This window comes from Delphinapterus leucas, chromosome 1, assembly GCF_059928025.1.
Source record: "Delphinapterus leucas isolate spDelLeu-1000000601 "Yukka" chromosome 1, BTC_Dleu_Yukka2, whole genome shotgun sequence".
Classification (NCBI taxonomy): domain Eukaryota; kingdom Metazoa; phylum Chordata; class Mammalia; order Artiodactyla; family Monodontidae; genus Delphinapterus; species Delphinapterus leucas.
Genome location: NC_143129.1, coordinates 58,760,309 through 58,778,228, shown reverse-complemented (window position 1 = coordinate 58,778,228; position 17,920 = coordinate 58,760,309). Strand labels below are relative to the sequence as shown.

Below are 17,920 nucleotides of genomic sequence, written 5' to 3'. Positions count from 1 at the left end.
GTGCCAAATGGTTATATTGTTTTAGGCAAACCACTTCCCTCTTTGTTTCCTGATTTTCTTATAATGTAAGAGGAATGGAACAGATGTTCTCACCTGCTCTGCATGCTGGCATGTGGTGGTGCTACAGATGGATTATAGGGGTGTCCATATATTGATTCCCTCAGCCCTTGGGGTGATTGGGCAGGGTCTGGGGTAGCAGGACTCCCTGTGCTTGTCTCCTCAGGCCTGAGAAGCCTCATTCATTGATCCCAATGCATCACATACAGAGAATTTTCAATGTACAGGATAACATGAAAGAGGTTGGCAAATAGCATTCAAATGTTTCTTCTAATTCTAATAGCCCAAATTTCCCTCTTGGTAATTTTGTGACATTAGGCAAAATACTTAGCTTTCTGAGCTTCAGTATATTCATTCACTTGAGTAAGATACACTCAAAACTTTTGTTTGGTTTGGATAAAATATGTGATACAGTCAAATATGTCAAGTCTGATGTTGGACAAAGGAAGATGAAGACTAAGGAAAAGTACAGGACTCCAAGATTGTTGCCTCTTTGGGCTCTTTAACACTATGAGTGTGGCAGAAATTGTTGTTAGACCTAGTATAGGGGATTGGAGCTGTTGATGTTTAACACTGGGTGTAAATCACAGCAGAGTCTGAATGGGCGCTCCATACTCGCAGACTTCAGCATGTGGACTGTCATTGGAAGTTGTCCATGTCCACTGAAGACAGTGGAAGGGGATTCAGACTCAGTTTACCAAAGCATAAGAAAATACCTTCAGTGCCTTGATTTATATATAAAAAATGCACAAAATATGCCCATAAGTTACATTTTTATAAATCAAATCTAGTTTTCTCATTGATATGTATACACACTTAGAATGCTCTACTTTTATTTCACATCAGTCACTAATTGGTTGTTGCTTCTATGTATTCTCATCACTAACTTTTTTTAATCTAGTTTCAGTAATTTGCAAACAACTAAATGATTCGGAGAGCTGTGACATGAAATAATGGTTGTTTATTTTATTTATTTATTTTTGTGTGTGTGCTACGCAGGCCTCTCACTGTTGTGGCCTCTCCCGTTGCGGAGCACAGGCTCCGAACGCGCAGGCTCAGCGGCCACGTTTCACGGGCCCAGCCGCTCCGCGGCATGTGGGATCTTCCCGGACCGGGGCACAAACCCGTGTCCCCTGCATAGGCAGGTGGACTCTCAACCACTGCGCCACCAGGGAAGCCTGGTTGTTTATTTTAAATAAATAAAATAAATGAGAGACTCAATCATTCAACAAAAATCTATTGAATATCTACTATTGTTCTGTTTTACAACATCTAGCATTGTTCTGTTGCTGTTGAATAAGACAGAAAGAATCAGTCCTGACCTCATAGTGTTTATGTTCTAATGGGAGAGAAAGAGAGTTAAAAATATATATTATGTCAGGTAGTATAAGTGCTAAAAAGATATGCAAAGCGGGGCATGGGGAAGCAGAGGTAGGTGTGCTCTTTTGGATGGGATGGTCAGGGAAAAATCTTCTCGTAGGAGATACTGTTCAGCAGTCCTGAATGAAGTGCACTGAGCAAGCAGTGTGAGAACCAATTTTTATTTATTAGATTTAATTAAAGTGGGATTCACCTCTTTGGTAAAGTGGCCTTTCCTTTCAGTGAGGAGCTACCACCATTGTAAGAAACTGTGGAAAATGGAAGAATACCTGCCAACCCCCTAACAAACTAAGTGATACGATAGAAATTCTTTGTTACTTAATGAAGTCTAGGTGTGGCCTACAACAAAGCAGGGAGAGTGGGTTTGGTGCCAGAAACAAACACCATCACCAAGATTCATGTCAAGGAGCTTACTGCCTGTGTTTTCTTCTAGAAGATTTATAGTATCAGGTCTTAAGTTCAAGTCTTTAATCCATTTTGAGTTGATTTTTTTGTATGATATGAGATAGGTGTCCTGTTAAATTCTTTAGCATGTGGTTATCCAGTTTTCCCATTATCATTCCAATTATGTCAAAGGAGACTATCCATTCCCCATTGAATATTATTGGCTTCTTTGTCATAAAATAATTGACCATATATGCGGGTTTATTTCTGGGCTCTTTTGTTCCTTTGACCAATGTGTCTGTTTTATGTCAGTATTATACTGTTTGGATTACTATAGCTTTGTAGTATAATTTGAAGCAAGAAGTATGATACTTCCAGCTTTGTTCTTCTTTCTCAGGATTGCTGTGGCTATTTATAGTATTTTGTGGTTCCATACTAATTTTAGGATTGTTTTTTCTATTTTGTAAGAAATGCCATTGGAATCTTTATAGGGATTGCAATGAATCTGTAGGTTGCTTTGGGTCATATGGACATTTTAACAATACTAATTTTTCCAGTCCATGAGCATGGAATATTTTTCCATTTATTTGTGTCTTTTTAATTTCTTTCATCAGTGACTTACAGTTTTCAGTGTACAAGTCTTTCACCTCCTTGGTTAAATGTATTCCTAGGTATTTTATTCTTTTTGATGCAGTTGTAAATGAGATTGTTTCCTTAATTTCTCTTTCTGATATTTCACTATTAGTTTATAGAAATGCAACAGATTTTTGTATATTTATTTTGTATCCTTCATCTTTACTGAATTTGTTTATTAGTTCTAATAGTTTTTGGTGGAGTCTTTAGGGTTTTCTATATATAATATTATGCCATCTGCAGATAGGGACAATTTTACTTATTCCTTTCCTATTTGGATGATTTTATTTCTTGCCTAATTGCTCTGGCTAGTATTTCCAGTACTATATTGGATAAAAATGGTGCTAATGGGCAATGTTGTCTTATTCCTGATCTTAGAGAAAAAGCTTTCAGCTTTTCACCATTAAGTATGATATTATCTGTGGACTTGTCATTTATGGCCTTTATTATGTTGAGGTATGTTCACTGTATACCCACTTTCTTGAGAGTTTTTATCATAAATGGATATTGAATTTTGTCAAATGCTTTTTCTACATCTATTGAGATGATCATATGATTTTTATCCTTTGTTTTGTTAATGTGGTGTATCACATTGATTGATTTGATGTTGAGCCATCCTTGCATCCCTGGAATAAATCCCACTTGATCAAGGTGTATAATCCTTTTATTGTACTGTTGAATTCAGTTTGCTAATATTTTGTTGAGGATTTTTGCATCTATGTTTATCAGGGATATTGGCCTGTAATCTTATTTTCTTATAATGTCCTTGTCTGGTTTTGGTATAAAGGTATGGGTGGCTTCATAAAATGAGTATGAAAGTTTCCCTCCTCTTCTATTTTTTGGAAGAGTTTGAGAAAGATTGGTATTAATTCTTCTTTAAATGTTTGGTAGAATTTGCCATTGAAGCCATCTGATCCTGGACTTTTGTTTGTTGGGAGGTTTTTGATGATTAATTCAATCTCTTTACTAGTAATTAGACTGTTAAGATTTTCTGTTTCTTCATGATTCAGTCTTGGTATGTTTTATATATATATATATATATATATATATATATATATATATATATATATATATGTTTCTAGAAATGTATCCATTCTCTCTAGGTTGTCCAATTTTGTGTATAATTGTTCATAGTAGTCTCTTATGATCCTTTGTGTGATATCAGTTGTAATGTCTCTTCTTTCATTTCTAATTTTATTTGAGTCTTCTTTCCTTTTTTTCTTGGTTAGTATAACTAACAATTTGCCTTTTTTTTTTTTTAAACCTTTCATAAAACAGCCTTTCGTTCCATTGGTCTTTTCTATTGTCTTTTTAGTGTCTATGTCATTTATTTTCATTCTGATCTTTGTTATTTTCTTCCTTCTACTAACTTTGGGCTTAGCTTTTTCTTCTTTTCTAGTTCCTTGAGGTGTAAAGTTAGGTTGTTTATTTAAGATCTTTATTTTTTCTTAATGTAGGCATTTATAGCTATAATCTTCCCCCTTAGAACTGCTTTTACTACACCCCACAGGTTTTTGTATTTGTGTTTCCATTTTCATTTGTCTCTAAATATTTTTTGATATCTCCTTTGACCCGTTGGTTGTTCAGGAGCATGTTGTTTAATCTCCATGTATTTGTGAATTTTCCCGTTTTCTTCTTGTAATTGATTTCTAGTTTCATACCATTGTGGTCAGAAAAGATGTGTGATATGATTTTAGTCTTCTTAAATTTATTAAGATTTGTTTTGTGGTCTAACATATGATCTATCCTGGAGAATGTTCCATGTGCCTTTGAGAAGTGTATTCTGCTGCTGGATGGGATGTTCTATAAATATCTATTATGTCCATCTGGTCTAACAACATATAGTTTAAGTCTAATGTTTCTTTGCTGATTTCTGTCTGGATGATCTATCCGTTGTTGAAAGTGGGGTATTGAAGTTGCCTTCAATTATTGTATCACTGTCTGTTTCTCCCTTCAGATCTGTTAATATTTGCTTTACATATTTCAGTGCTCCTATGTTGGGTGCATAAATATTTATAAATGTTATATTTTCTTGATGAATTGATCCCTTAATCATTATATAATGATCTTTGGCTTTACATCTATTTTATCTGAAATAAGCTACCCCAGCTTTCTTTTGATTTCCATTTGCATGGGATATCTTTCTCCATCCCTTCACTTTCAGTGTATGTGTTCCTAAAGCTGAAGTGAGTCTTGTTTGCAGAACATGGTTGGATCTTGTGGGGTTTTTTTGTTGTTGTTGTTTGTTTGTTTAATAAGCTGCTCTATGTCTTTGATTGGCCATCCAGCCAATAAGAAGTGAGTTCAAGCAACTGTTCTTTATGCTGCAGTGGGATTTGGGATAGAAAATATTTTGACAAATACCCTGTACTTTAAAGTTTAGCATTTCCTCCACAAAGGAAATAAAAGATAATGTATTATTATGAACTTACCTGCTTAGATAAATAAAGCCACACAGTGGGAATTTTAAAAGGCTTTGTCAGAACCCTGAATTATTAGTTATCCCTTTTCCTTTGTTTCCCTGGTAATGTTTGGCACATGCACCCACTCTCTTAGTTTCTAGAATTAGATAGGGGAGTTCTATAGCCTCAAATGGGCATGGATTTTTATTTATTTATTTTGAATTATTTAATTTTTTTCTGTGGACTTGTCATTTGTACTTCATGGATTTGGGGGGAAGTTTAGAGCAAGGTTTAGCCCTGTCATGAAGAGCAGAGTTGGGATGGGTGAGAAAGTTGAGAAGACTACATTTTGTGGTTTTCTAAGGCAGTGGAGCTGATCCTTACTAGTATAATTTGGGAGGCAATGGAAAACCCCTTTTTTACTAGTGGATATGATCATTTAAATCTCATCCTTTAAAATACAGATATTTCAGTGAGGAGTAAAGCATGAAGATTAAAATTCCAGATGGAACTAGAAAGGAACTTTGCCATCTTCTAGAATAGAGCTTCTCAAAATGTACATCCTCTTAGTTCCTTTCAGGATGTCCATGCTGACATTTGCAATAAAGGTGCAAAAGCAATGGTGAATGAAACTGCTGGCATCTCAACTTAAATAAGGGCAGTCTCACCAAATGACACTAGTAGTCATGTATTCATCATTACATACCTAAACGTACACACACATACATGCATGCTTAACTTGACGAATGTCCTTGAAGCAGTAAAATGTATTAATTTTATTGGATCTTGACCCATGAGTACATGTCTTTTTTAATATTCTGTAAGATGAGATGAAAAGTACATATAAAGCATGTTTGAGGTTACTGAAGAATGATGGTCTCAGAGAAAAATACATTTGTGATTGAGTTGTGAGTTGAACTAGCCACTTTTTTCATGGGACTGAATTTTTCTTGAAAGAACAACCAACAATCTATGGTTATTCAGATTTTAGTGTTTGGCAGACATTTTCTCAAAAAAAAAAAAAAAAAAAGAATGAAGCAAGCCTGCCTCTTCGAGGAAAGTAACTGACAGTATTTGTTACTAATGATAAAATTTAAGCTTTCAAATGAAAATTGAAATTTTGGAAAACTTGTATTTGTCATCATGAGCTTGACAGCTTTCCAATATTTAAAGACTTTTTTCTTGAGATTTGTGGTGATATTAACAAATATGATGTTTTGATATTATATAATAAAAAGTGTCAAAATGTGGAAGATCTGAATAACTCAGTGGTCCCATATTTTCCAGATGGATGACCAATACGTAATGTTACAAAATCATAAAGAGTGAAAAGATCCATTCAAAGTACAATATAGAATGCTGGATTTTAATGTAACTGAGTGTGAAAAGCTTATTGATACGGTTTCAGATTCCACACTGTAATTAACCTTTAAGAAAGTACATTTGTTGACTTTCGTGTGGTACCAAAGAAGAATAGCCACAATTATCTCAACAGATTGAACTCAGAAGAAAATATGAGAATGCAGCTCTCTTCTGCTAAGCCAGAAACTCGAGAGATTTGCCAAAAGGCAAAGCAATGCCATTCTTCTTACTAAATCTGTTTTGTTCCAGAACATACAGTGACTGTCACACAAATATGTTATTTATGTTATATATGATGGATTTATTTCTGTTATCTTTAAATGAAATAATAGATAACTAATTTAAATTTTCTCAGTTTTAATTTCTAAAGGGGTAATTATCATTAGATAGAAGCCATCTAAATACAGGGACTCAATCATTTTTAAGAGTGTGATCGGGTCCTGAGACCAAAAAGTTTGAGAACTTTTGTTCTAAACCAACCTCCTGACTTTCAAAATGGGTAACAGAGGCCATGAGGTGACTCATCCACTGAGTTGCAGTTGTGACTAGATCTTATTTCAGCAAACCACTTCCAATATTTTCATTGTTTGTTTTTCCCCATTACACTACTACCATGACTGCCTTCCGGTGAATAAGCCACTCTCCAATGGGAGCATGTACTAATGGAGGTCAGCTGAGGTAGGGCTTTCTTACCGACTGGGAATCAGAGACCAGAGGGCTTCTTTCAGGCAGTGGTCCCTCCATCTGCAGAGATGTATGCTGACAGGAGATGAGGGGGCGCAAGTGGAGGAAGAACATTACCTGCTTCCGATTTTATGCCTCTTGTTCCAAAATACATACAGTGAGCTTTTCCTTGTCCCTCGACTTTTCCTCCAGGGAGTTTGCACGTTGGAAAGTGAACAGCCTGGCTCTAGAAAGGAAGGACTTCTTTAGTTTGCCATTGCCTCTTGCCCCAGAGTTTATCCGGAACATCCGCCTCCTCGGAAGGAGACCCAACCTGCAACAGGTCACCGAAAACCTGATCAAAAAGTACGGCACTCACTTCTTACTTTCTGCCACCCTTGGAGGTAAGCAATACCACGATCCTACACTCATTGGTTGCCAGCTTATTGAAAATAGCTTTAAGACCCATTGACTATAGCTTCAATACTCTTCCTGGGTCTTTTATTCTTCCTGGCCTGTTATTGACCGGGAAACGTTTTCTTTCTGGTGCATTTGTCAACAGTGTAATCTCTTGACATCCAAATTCACCCCAGAACATTGCTTATAAGCATCCTCCTGGGGAGGGGAAGTGGGGTAAGGAGGTTGGGGGACAGACAGACTCCTACTAAGCACTTGCCAGAAGTGGGTGCTCCCACTTTTCTTTTGACTGAGCCATCTAACCCCGAGGTTTCTCCATATCTTAATATTGGCTGTGGTTACAATAGTGAGACCCATAGGCAAAGAAGTAAATGTCCACTGAGTCCCTGACCTCTCTGCTTCCACTCTATAGAAATTGGTAACCAGCCAAACCGATTAGAATGACTTTGGGCTGGATGGAGGCAAAGGTGGAAGGGGACCTATGGCTAGGGGATGGCGCAACCTATGGCTAGGACCCAGCGCAGAATTGAGAGCTGGGAATAGGCAGCATTCTCTCTGCCCTGGCAAGGAGAAAGCAGGATTTATTATAACATTTAGCTCACTGTCTGATGGACAAAAGGAACTCTCCAAGGGTTCAGGCCAGCTGCCGGCATGTGGTAGGCGCTGAGTGTTTGATGGGGAAAAGGGAGGTTGAGCTTCAAGGCTTTTGCCCTTTGTTAGGGAGCAGAAATAGCCACGGTGACTTCTTATCAACAACTTGAGATGGAGAATTTTATCTTCCCCATGGAGGTAGATTGCCTGAGACAGAGATCAATAGAGGATGTTAACTGGATAAGCTGGAGGGGTGGGGGATGAGCTTTGGGAGATTACAGAAGTAGGGAGGAGGCGGAGGGCCTCCCAGGCAGTGGTGCCCTTATCCTGTGGCGCAGCCTGATGACATTGTTCTGAACGTGGTAGGGATGAGAAGAGTCCGTCAGCAGGGGCCGTGGGCTCCCTCTTAGCTCGGTCTCCCCTCGCGAAGGGTTTCACATTCTTATTGGTAGGGGATTAGGGAGCTGAAGGCCTCACCAGTGCACCCATGTTGTTTGCTGTAGGAGAAGAGTCCCTGACCATTTTTGTGGACAAGCGGAAACTGAGCCGAAAGTCAGAGGTGGCAGGAATTGCCCCTATAGTCGGGGGCGGTGGGAACAGCTCTGCTGTGTCCCTGGAGATCCTGCACCAGCTGGCAGCCTCCTACTTCATCGACAGAGAGAGCACCCTGCGACGGCTGCACCATATCCAGATAGCCACAGGGGCCATCAAGGTAAGGGCCTGAGAGGTCCTGGGGGAGGGAGGGCAGACAGGCAGAGAAAGCAGAGGGAGGCCTGGGTGTTAACTGGCTCCAAGTGAGCCAGGCCTGACTGACGGAAGTGGGAAAGCAGCTTTCTGATGTGGGCACAACCCTAAACCAGCCCTAAAACATGGTCTGTGTCTTCCTTCTGCGGCAAATAGTCACGTGGCTTCTACCCTAAGGCAGGCTCCAGCCGAGGGACTGTGGTGAAAGGTAGACAAGGGCTCTGCTCTCCAGAGGTTACATTCTGGTGGGGGATGAAGATAATAAACAAGTACAAAATCCGCCCAGTAATTCCAGATAATGATATAAGGAAAAGACCGAGTCGTAGATACAGATTTCCTGAGCTGAGAGAGGGGAACAGTGAGTTTTAGCCAGATGGGTCGAGGGAGGGCACTTTGGGTTTAGACTTTGAGGCTGAGATCTGAATCCTTAGAAGTCAGCTGTGTGTAGATCCGAGGGAAGGGTGTTCAGGCAGGGGGAACAGTAAGTGCTAAGGCCCTGAGGCAGGAACCAGCGTGGTACCTTGGTGAAACACAGAGAAGACTGTTGTGACTGCAGTGAGATGAACAAGAAAGATGCTGGTACAAGATGGAATTCGGAGGTAGGCTGGAGCCAGATCACATGGCTGTGAGAAAGTGCAATAGAAGACAAGCAGAGGGGTGATATGATTTCATGTATGTTTGAAAAAGCTCAAGAGTTACTGTAACTTGAATAACTATAACTTTCATCCCATGTTCTCTACTGACATCTAGAAGATTTCTAGGACAGTTCATGTTGTTTGAGGGAAGACTAGTGAAGATACTTGAGAACACTGGATATTCTACTTCTAAATATAAAGTTAGGGTGCTGAGGAGAGCTCAGTCTTGTCTTACATCCTGCTTTCATCCCATCCAAGACTCACAAGGAAGTTTTATCATTCTTTCACTCATTTGTTCAATAAGTATTTAAAATTTTTTACTTTATTTTATATTGGAGTATAGTTGATTCACAACGTTGTGTTCGTTTCAGGTGTGCAGCAGAGTTATACATATTCACATATCTATTCCTTTTCAGATTCTTTTCCCATACAGTTTATTACAGAGTACCGAGTATAGTTCCCTGTGCTATACAGTTGGTCCTTGTGGATTATTTGTTTTACATATAGTAGTGTGCCAATCCCAACCTTACTGAACACCTGTATGTGTCAGGGACTGTTCTGGATACTGAGAATCCAAGAGTGAACAAAACATATGAAGTCCCTGCCCTCGCGAAGCTGAAATTCTAGTGGTGGAGACATAATTAAATACATGAACAGTGTCAGGTGGGCTTAATGGCATAAAGACATGAAGTCAGGGAAGGAGATAGAGGGTGATGGGGACATGGTAGTTTAGGGAAGACCAGACGGAGATCTGAATGAAGCAAGGGAGTGAGTCACATGTATATCGAGTGAGTGCATTCTAGACAGAGCGGGGAGTGAAGGCAACTGCCCTGAAGTGGGAGTGTGCTTGGTATGATCCAGGAGCACCGGTAGTGTAGGTGGAAGGAGTCAAAAGAGAGGTAAGGTGACAGATGAGGCTACAGTGGTCGCAGGGCCTGGATCATGAGGGTATTACCGGTCAGGGAAGAGAGGAGAAAGAGGGATCCTGGAGACCAATGCAGTCCTTCTCACTGTCAAGGTGAGAAACAGTGGTGGCTTGGACAAAGCTGGTGCTATACAGGTAGTGAGAAATTCACAGGTTCAGGTTTTGATGGTAGAGCCTATTGAGTGTTAGCTAAGAAATTGGAAGAAAGGAGTCAAGATTAACCGTGAGATTTTTGGCCTGAGCAACCTGATGAACAGTGATTTCATTAACTGAGGATAACACTAGGGGGAGATGCAGATCTGAAAGAAATAAATCAAGAGTTCAGTTTTAGACATATCGTATTTGACATTCCTATTAGATGTCTAACTAAAGATATCTAACAGGCAGTTGGTTATCAACACCAGGATTTAAAGAGAAATGTCATGATTGGAGATATAAGTTTGGCTTACAAATATATCCACATGTGTAGTTGGTATTTAAAACTTTGGGAAAGGAGGAGATGAGATCACTCGAGGACTGAATGCAGCTAATCAAGTGGCCCCAGGGCTTTGAGTTGTGAAGCACATCAATTTTCAGAAATGGGCCAAACGAGGAGGATTCAACAAAGGAGGCTGAGACAGAGCGTAAAGGTATGAAGAGAACCAAAGCTGGATCACAAAGCCATGTGAAGAAAGTGATTCACAAAAGAAGGAGCAGGCAACTGTTGAGCAGTCAGATTGAGAACTGACCTTCAACTTGGCATCATGGAGGTAACTGGTAACCTAGATAGGAGTAGCTTCAGTGGCATGAAGGGTATAAAAGGCTGAGTGGAGAAGGTTCAAGAGAGAGAACAAAGTGAGGAATCAGAATAGTAGAGACAGTTCTTTAAAGGTCTTGCTGTAAAGGCTAATAGAAAAAATGTGATAGCTGGAGACTGATGGGGGATCAAGGGAGCTTGTGTTTTTGTTTTTAAAATGGGAGATATTCCAGAATATTGGTATGTTGATTAAAATGACTCAGTAGAGAGGGGGAAAGTGATGGTGCAGAGAGACAGGAGATAATTGCAGAAGCAACCGAGGTGGTGAGAGAGGTTGCTATTCCAGGCACAAGTGGAGCAGCAGGTCTCACACAGGACCATGAACACTTCATGCTTTGGAGGCGGAGGCTGTACAGAGCACACAGCTCACACATGCAGTGGGATGGCAGATGTGGCAATGGGATGATGCGGATGTTCTCTTCTGATTTATTCCATTTCCTTGATGAAACAAGCAAAGTCCGTGGCTAAATGAAAGAAGGAATTGTTGAGAAAAGAATGTATGAAATGGTCATTCAGAGAGTTAAGGTCATCAACTGACTAGATGACTAGGTAAATGGACTGCATTCTTGGGTGGCACCAAGGACTCATTTGAGACTCATGGTTATAATTACAACATGAGGCCTGTCAGCAGCGTTGTGAGTTTTATCAGCTACATTCAGCACGTCTTGTTCAGACAGGCATGGGAGAGATGGAGAGTTGGATTTAACCAAGGGGTGTGTGTGTGTGTGTGTGTGTGTGTATGTGTACAAGATGAAAGAAAAAATAGGCAAGGGAGTTGAGAGTATATAGAAAGGAGTGATTACAGTGGTGGATCAAGGGGTCTGAGACCATTATGGGATGATAGAAAGGGAAAAGTTGGCCAGGTCAAAAGATTGGGAGTCTCAGTAGATTTGATGACTTGTTATAGGGAAGAGACTAGAGTAGGTACAAGTGTGTAATGCTTTATATTGCTATTACAGAGGGTCAGGTTCTGGGGCACGGCCATGGGCGTGGGAGCCTAAGATGGGGTTGGATAGAGGACAAGATAAGGAGGTGAGGAGGCCAGGGGACTGGGAGGCTGGGTATTAAAGGATCACCTATATGGATGCTGACGTCAGCAGGAATGATACAGACCTGGGTGGTGGTAAGAAAGAGGGTGGTGAGCAAGCTAAACACTGAAAATCCTCAATGAGGGAGGGGGAGTGACAAGAAAAATAGACGGCAACACAGAGGAGTAGTGGGTGATAGTCCTCATGTTTAGAGAGGAAGGAGGACCAGTGTTCAGGATATCACAGTGGAAGACCCACCTCACTTCATGCCAGTGTGAGGTGTGGGAAGGCAGACAGCCACTGCTAGAGAGGGACTGCAGGGGAAACCACATCCTCCAGAGCTGCTAGGTTGTGCTTAGAACGAAAAGGTGAAGCGGACTCTTGAGAAGAGATTGAGGTTATAGATGTTCTTGCTGAGGAGTGATCATGAGATCCAGAGAGCATGATGGAGGTTAAGTGAAGAAAAGGGGTCAGATTGGGGGATGGCCAGTGTCTGGAGTGAGAGTCTGAGAGAGGAGGAAGACGGAAGTTCAGACGGGCTAGGGTACATTTGGGAGGCTGGTATCTTAGGCAGCTTAAAATGATGAAAAAAGAACTGTAGTAGCACAGAGTGGGTTTTACCAAGAAGACAGATCTCTGTGGAAGCCCTCTCACCCTTCAGTCCTCTAGTGGACTGTGTCAAGGTTGGAGAACAATTGGTCTTATCCATTCGTGAAAGGTAGGCCTGGGTCAGTAACTCTATGGTCCCATTAATGTCCCTTCCTATCCTTTGACCTGACCAATTTTTCACTTTCTCTCATCCCTCCATGGCCTCATTTTTTGCCCAACTTCGATCTCTTGGTCCATCACTATAATCACTCCCTTGCATGTTCTCTTCAGCTTACCCTTTGCCTCCTCGTCATGCCCACGGCCATTCCTATAATTCAGAACCTCATCACGCTTACCTGGTTTTCTCACATACCTAGTCTTCCCATCAGCGTTCTCATCTCTTCTCCCTGATTCACGATCTATGCTGCTCGCGTGAGTGCACATCGTCATATCGTACCATTCCCCTGCTTAAAATCCTTCAGTGGTTTCTGACTGCATGGGACAGAGCCCAAACCACCGCCTCCCATCCAGGGCGGCAGTGTGAGGCATTGGAAAGAACCCGCGAGTCTGAGCTCTGCCACCGCTCATGGCAAGGCTTTGATCAAGTTACCAAACTTCTCTGAGCCCCCATTTGCTCCTTCTAAAATTGTTGAACGATCAGAATAATTTCTAACGTGAAGGATTTCTGGGAAGTTCAAATTAGAAAATGTATAGAGGACGTGAGCCACAGCACAAATGGACCTTGAAAAGGGATAATTCCTCTTCTCAACAAAATGGGAAGGCAATTGAAGACCTACTGTCCCTGCTGTCTTTTTAGTTTCAGCTCCAAATGCTCCTTTTACACTCTTCTCAACCCTTGTTTCCCCCCTCAACCCTTCACTTACCATTTATACCATGTAAGCCAGTCCTCCTATCTACCTCCTAGTCTTTGTTCAAATATGCCATGCTCTTGTGTCTCCCTTCCTGGTACCTGCTGTCTTTTTTGCTTACAATCCTCGTCTGTTCACCTGAGTGGCTTTTCCTAACCCTTCTTCGCTTGGCTCAAAAAGGTAACTCTTTCGTGAAGCCTTTCCTGACTCCCAAGGTAGTTAAATGTTCCTCTTCAGTGTTTCAAACACATGCCTCCCTTATAGGGATTATCATTTGAACTGATTGCTAGCTAACATGAGAGCCTCTGAAACTATGAGATTCTTATGGGAGGGACCGGGTCTCAGGCACCTTTGGTTCCCAGTGAGAGTACAGAGCTTGCCACATTATGGATAATGAGTAAAGGTTTGCTGAGTGAATGAATGAGTCACTGACCCCACTTTTCACATGGGTTGGGCTCTTCTCAGTGTGTGTGCAAGTGCCTATAAGCATGTTAAGTTGAAAGAAACAAGGTGGATGCAGTATCAAGATGATTTGTTAAGAGAACTCTGGTGAAGGATACCATAGGTCTCTAAGAACAAGACACTAGATCCAATCCAGACACATAGGTGTGGTAAAAGAACAGTAACACTCCCAGGTTACTCTGTTTCTTGTTGGAACACGCCTCTACTTTTTCATCTCTGCCTGCTTCATTTTTCTGCATCTCTTGTTCTTTCCTCTGTTTATTCTAGACTTTCTGTACACCAGTGGCTTCAGCCCACCTTTAGCTTTGTCTTGCTCTGAAGCTGACTCTGGCCCTGGCTGAACGTAATCTTCTGTTTTGTCTCTCAGCCAGTGCACTCAGGACAGGGACTCTTCTCTTGTTCATTGTAGTATCCCCAGTTCCTGGTACATAGTAGGTGCTTGATAATTATTTATTCTGAAGTTTGTAAGTGTCAATAATCAACTCTTAAATTTCTTTTTTCTCTCAGTATCACAGTTCTAAATTCCCCAGAGGAAGAATCTGGCTCAGGACTCATCTTAGGCCAACACAAAGAGAGGGGGTTACATAATCTCGACCATGGCTCACGGGATTCACTTCTTTCGCAAGGACTGTGGGTGATAGCGTGAGAGGTGGGCAGGCACTCGAACCCACGTCTGTTATAGTGCCTGGAGATGCACGTTCTAGAACTAGAGCCACTGCCCATCTCCTCCAGAGAAGGGCCACCATCCTCGGAAGCCTCTTCTTGGAACTCCTCAGTCCCACGTGGAATGAGAGATGATTATTCAGCTTCCACTGAGCTGCTTGACCTGTAGCTGTTTCTGTTTGGGAACACCGTGGGTTCTCCCCATGGGTTGCAGTTCAGAGAACCATGAAAAAAAACAAGGCATTTAGTGTCTTCTCCCCGCTCTGCTCATCTCCACATAGTTTAGTGACCTGTCCAAGGACACACCCCTAGACTAAGGAGCAAAGGGAGGTGCTGGCATCCTGTACCACGGCGCTGCCCCCTTGATAGGGTTGACCTGACCGTTTTGTCCTGATAGTAATGGTGTTCTACAGGAGGCCATCTCTTTGCCTTCACACACAGCGTTTGCAGATCCAGACAGCAAGGTCCCCCTGCAGCACACCCTTGTGAACTCACACGCCTCTGCTGGTTCTGCAGCCCCTGCCACCTACTTCCCTCTCCTGAACATGCCTTCGCAGGGCTTGAGCTGGCTTCCAGTGTGGCCATTGCTCTGGATGGAGGTGAGGTGGAGGCGAGGGGCTCTGCCCATTTGCTCAGCCTTGGTGAAGGAAAGACCCTCGAGCATATCTTCCTGTTGCTTGTTTCTCTAAGCAAAGGTGCTCTTACTTTCTACCCTTTATTAGCAACTTCTTTTCACTAATGTGGAGAAAGAGGCACCCTGCCCCCTTTTGTTTATCCAACACATGCCCGAGACCCCACTGAACATCCCCCTCTGTTGCAAGGTTTACTCTGGTCAGTACACACCTCTGTTGCAGGATTTGTCACATTAGACTGCAGCTGTTTCCATGCCCATCTCCACCTGCCCACACACAACAGCAGGGCTCTTTTCACATGCATGCAGTTCCAGGTCCCTTCACAGTGTCAGGTGTGTGGTGAGACACTCAATAAAATGCCTGACTGATAGCAGAAGGCAGGTTACCTGGTTTAGTGGGAGACGAACTTACTCAAGTGAGAAGACCGGGGATTGGGTTTCAGCCTCGATACTTACTGTTCCTATGACCTTGGGAAGTTAGTTATTGAACTCGATGACGACATGGACTTACCAACTGTTTTACTCACCTGTACCCAGGGCTTATATTCAGCTGATATGACCACATCAGTTATTAAAATATTAAAACACTTCCATACAGGCTGGTAAATCATCTTCACCCAATCTGCTGTGTGCCACCCTAACCACCTTTATCCCTCCCCTGGAACCCCAGGATCTCCCCTAATAGTAACCAAAGGACTAATGGAACTCTGGAGACCCTCAGAACCCTGCTTTGGCACTACGGCTGGCACCTCTCCTGATGATACACATCGTGAATGACATATTGTAAATATCACCCCTTACTCTACCCTAGGATGGGGGGGTGACACCAAATGATACAGTTCACGTGAAAACACTTTGAAAACTGTAAAGGGCTGAATACATATTCATCCTGTCCATAATTCCCAGGAAGGGATCAGAGCCCTGAAGGAGGGGAGGGGCCTATTTCCTAGTTGTAGCTCACCCTCTAGTTAATTGAAGGCTGAGGAAGGACTTAGTGAGGAGGGTTTGAGATGCTCATGAGCTGCCTGAAAAGAGCCCACATAAAAGTTCACGTGGATTGCAGGATGGCAAGAGGGAGCGGTTCTCACAAGCATTTTTAAAGTGACTTGTCTAAATTTCTCCCTGTAGCAGCCTGGGATTCAATTTGCAGCTCTTTGAATCACACACACTCTAGCCGTGCTCTCCTGGCCAGCCCTATTGCTCACAATTAGAAGCCCATTTCACTCGAGCTTAGCTTCGCAGGTGCCCCCCTAGGTAGGACAAGAGCAGCCAGGGAGTTAAGGGCAGGGGGAGGAGAACAGGCTCACTGGAACGAGGGTTTGCACAATCTGGCATTTATGGAAAATTGGATGTGCTAATGAACCTGAGATCCATCAGGGCTTTCTGAAGGCAGGACTGTCTCTATCAACAGGCCAATTAGCACACAATTATTTTCTCCTGAAAGCTTATCTGAGGCGCTCTTTGAATGCTTGCGCCTGAGTGAGCTGCACTTTCCATTACCTCTGGGGGCCCTCTTTATAACCCGCCAAAGCTGTCTGCCTCTTCTGCAGGGAGAGGCACGGGGTTCTCTGCTCCAACCTGCCAGGGACTCTGGGGCTTTCATCACTCTGGGGGAGGGGTCCTCAGCTCATCCTGCTTATCAAGTCAGTGCTCAGGCAATGTCTGCAAGAGGACCCTCTCCAGCTCCCCTTCTCCTTCCCACCTCCTTGCTTCTCTAGGGAAGACAGAGGTGGCTCAGAGCAGAGGAGCAGGGGAAAGAGCAATGACTTTGGGATCTAGTAAAACCTGAGTGAGCCTTCCTCACTCGTGGAGATCTGGCTTGAGTCATTTCCTCTAACAGGAAATGATCAGGGGGATCATGGTCTTTGTCTCTTCTTCATTCCTGTCCTTGTGCCACAATTAACAAAGTGGAGCTACTCACACCCTTTCAATGACTTACCTAATTGATTATCCTCTTGTAGAACTGACCTTTGGAAATAGCAAAGTAAAGGTCAGAAAATCGCATCAGAGCTGGCCCCAGAATATTGAACAAGATGGTGGTGGCGGGGGCGGGGGTTGGGAAGCAGATGGGTTGGTGGTAGATAGGTAGGCCTAGTGGTAGGGTAAAGGGGAGGAAAGTGGCTGTGCTATATTTGCCCCCTTGGGGGTCGTCCTACTTCTGCATAAGGTGTGTAGCTTTCTCACCTGTTGCTGGTGAGTGTTCAACTCAGGAGTGGGTGGATAGAAAAGCCAGTGCAGAACTCAGGACAGCATGGTGGCCAGCTTACCTGGAGGTGGGGACAGGCAAATCTCCCAAATACCGCACTCAGCATCCCACTCTGCCCTTCAGCCCATCCCATTCCGAGAGAGGCAGAGTCCCCCAGAATAGCTGGGCTAGTCCTTGGCCATAGCTCTTCTTATAGGAATTTTTGCACCATGTGGATAAAGAAGACTTTACCTTGACGTAAGCCTGACTCTGCCTTCCCACTGCAGTTTGACAACTAGCCACTCACCAACTCACTCAATACAGAGACATTATTCAGCACCAAGTGCCCACCTGTGGAGGGAGGTAGGCTCACGTGGAACACCAGGATTATGGAAACATGTTTCCTTGTCTGTAAACTCCTTATGGTAGTGGCTGTGTCTTACTCACTGTGAGTTTTGGATTCTCCTTGAATATGTAATAGAGGAATAAATGAGTGAAAGAATAA

The 17,920-nt window shown here is 42.6% G+C and overlaps 1 protein-coding gene across 1 annotated transcript in view; it reads left to right on the top strand.

Moving 5' to 3' along the window:
* BRINP2 (BMP/retinoic acid inducible neural specific 2) overlaps positions 1 to 17,920 on the top strand; it is a 116,461-nt gene that overhangs the window by 86,926 nt on the left and 11,615 nt on the right. The window contains exons 3-4 of the mRNA XM_022556560.3: positions 7,095 to 7,285; positions 8,393 to 8,601. Of these exons, the coding sequence (XP_022412268.2) occupies positions 7,095 to 7,285; positions 8,393 to 8,601 (400 nt within the window). The remainder of the gene's footprint in view (positions 1 to 7,094; positions 7,286 to 8,392; positions 8,602 to 17,920) is intronic.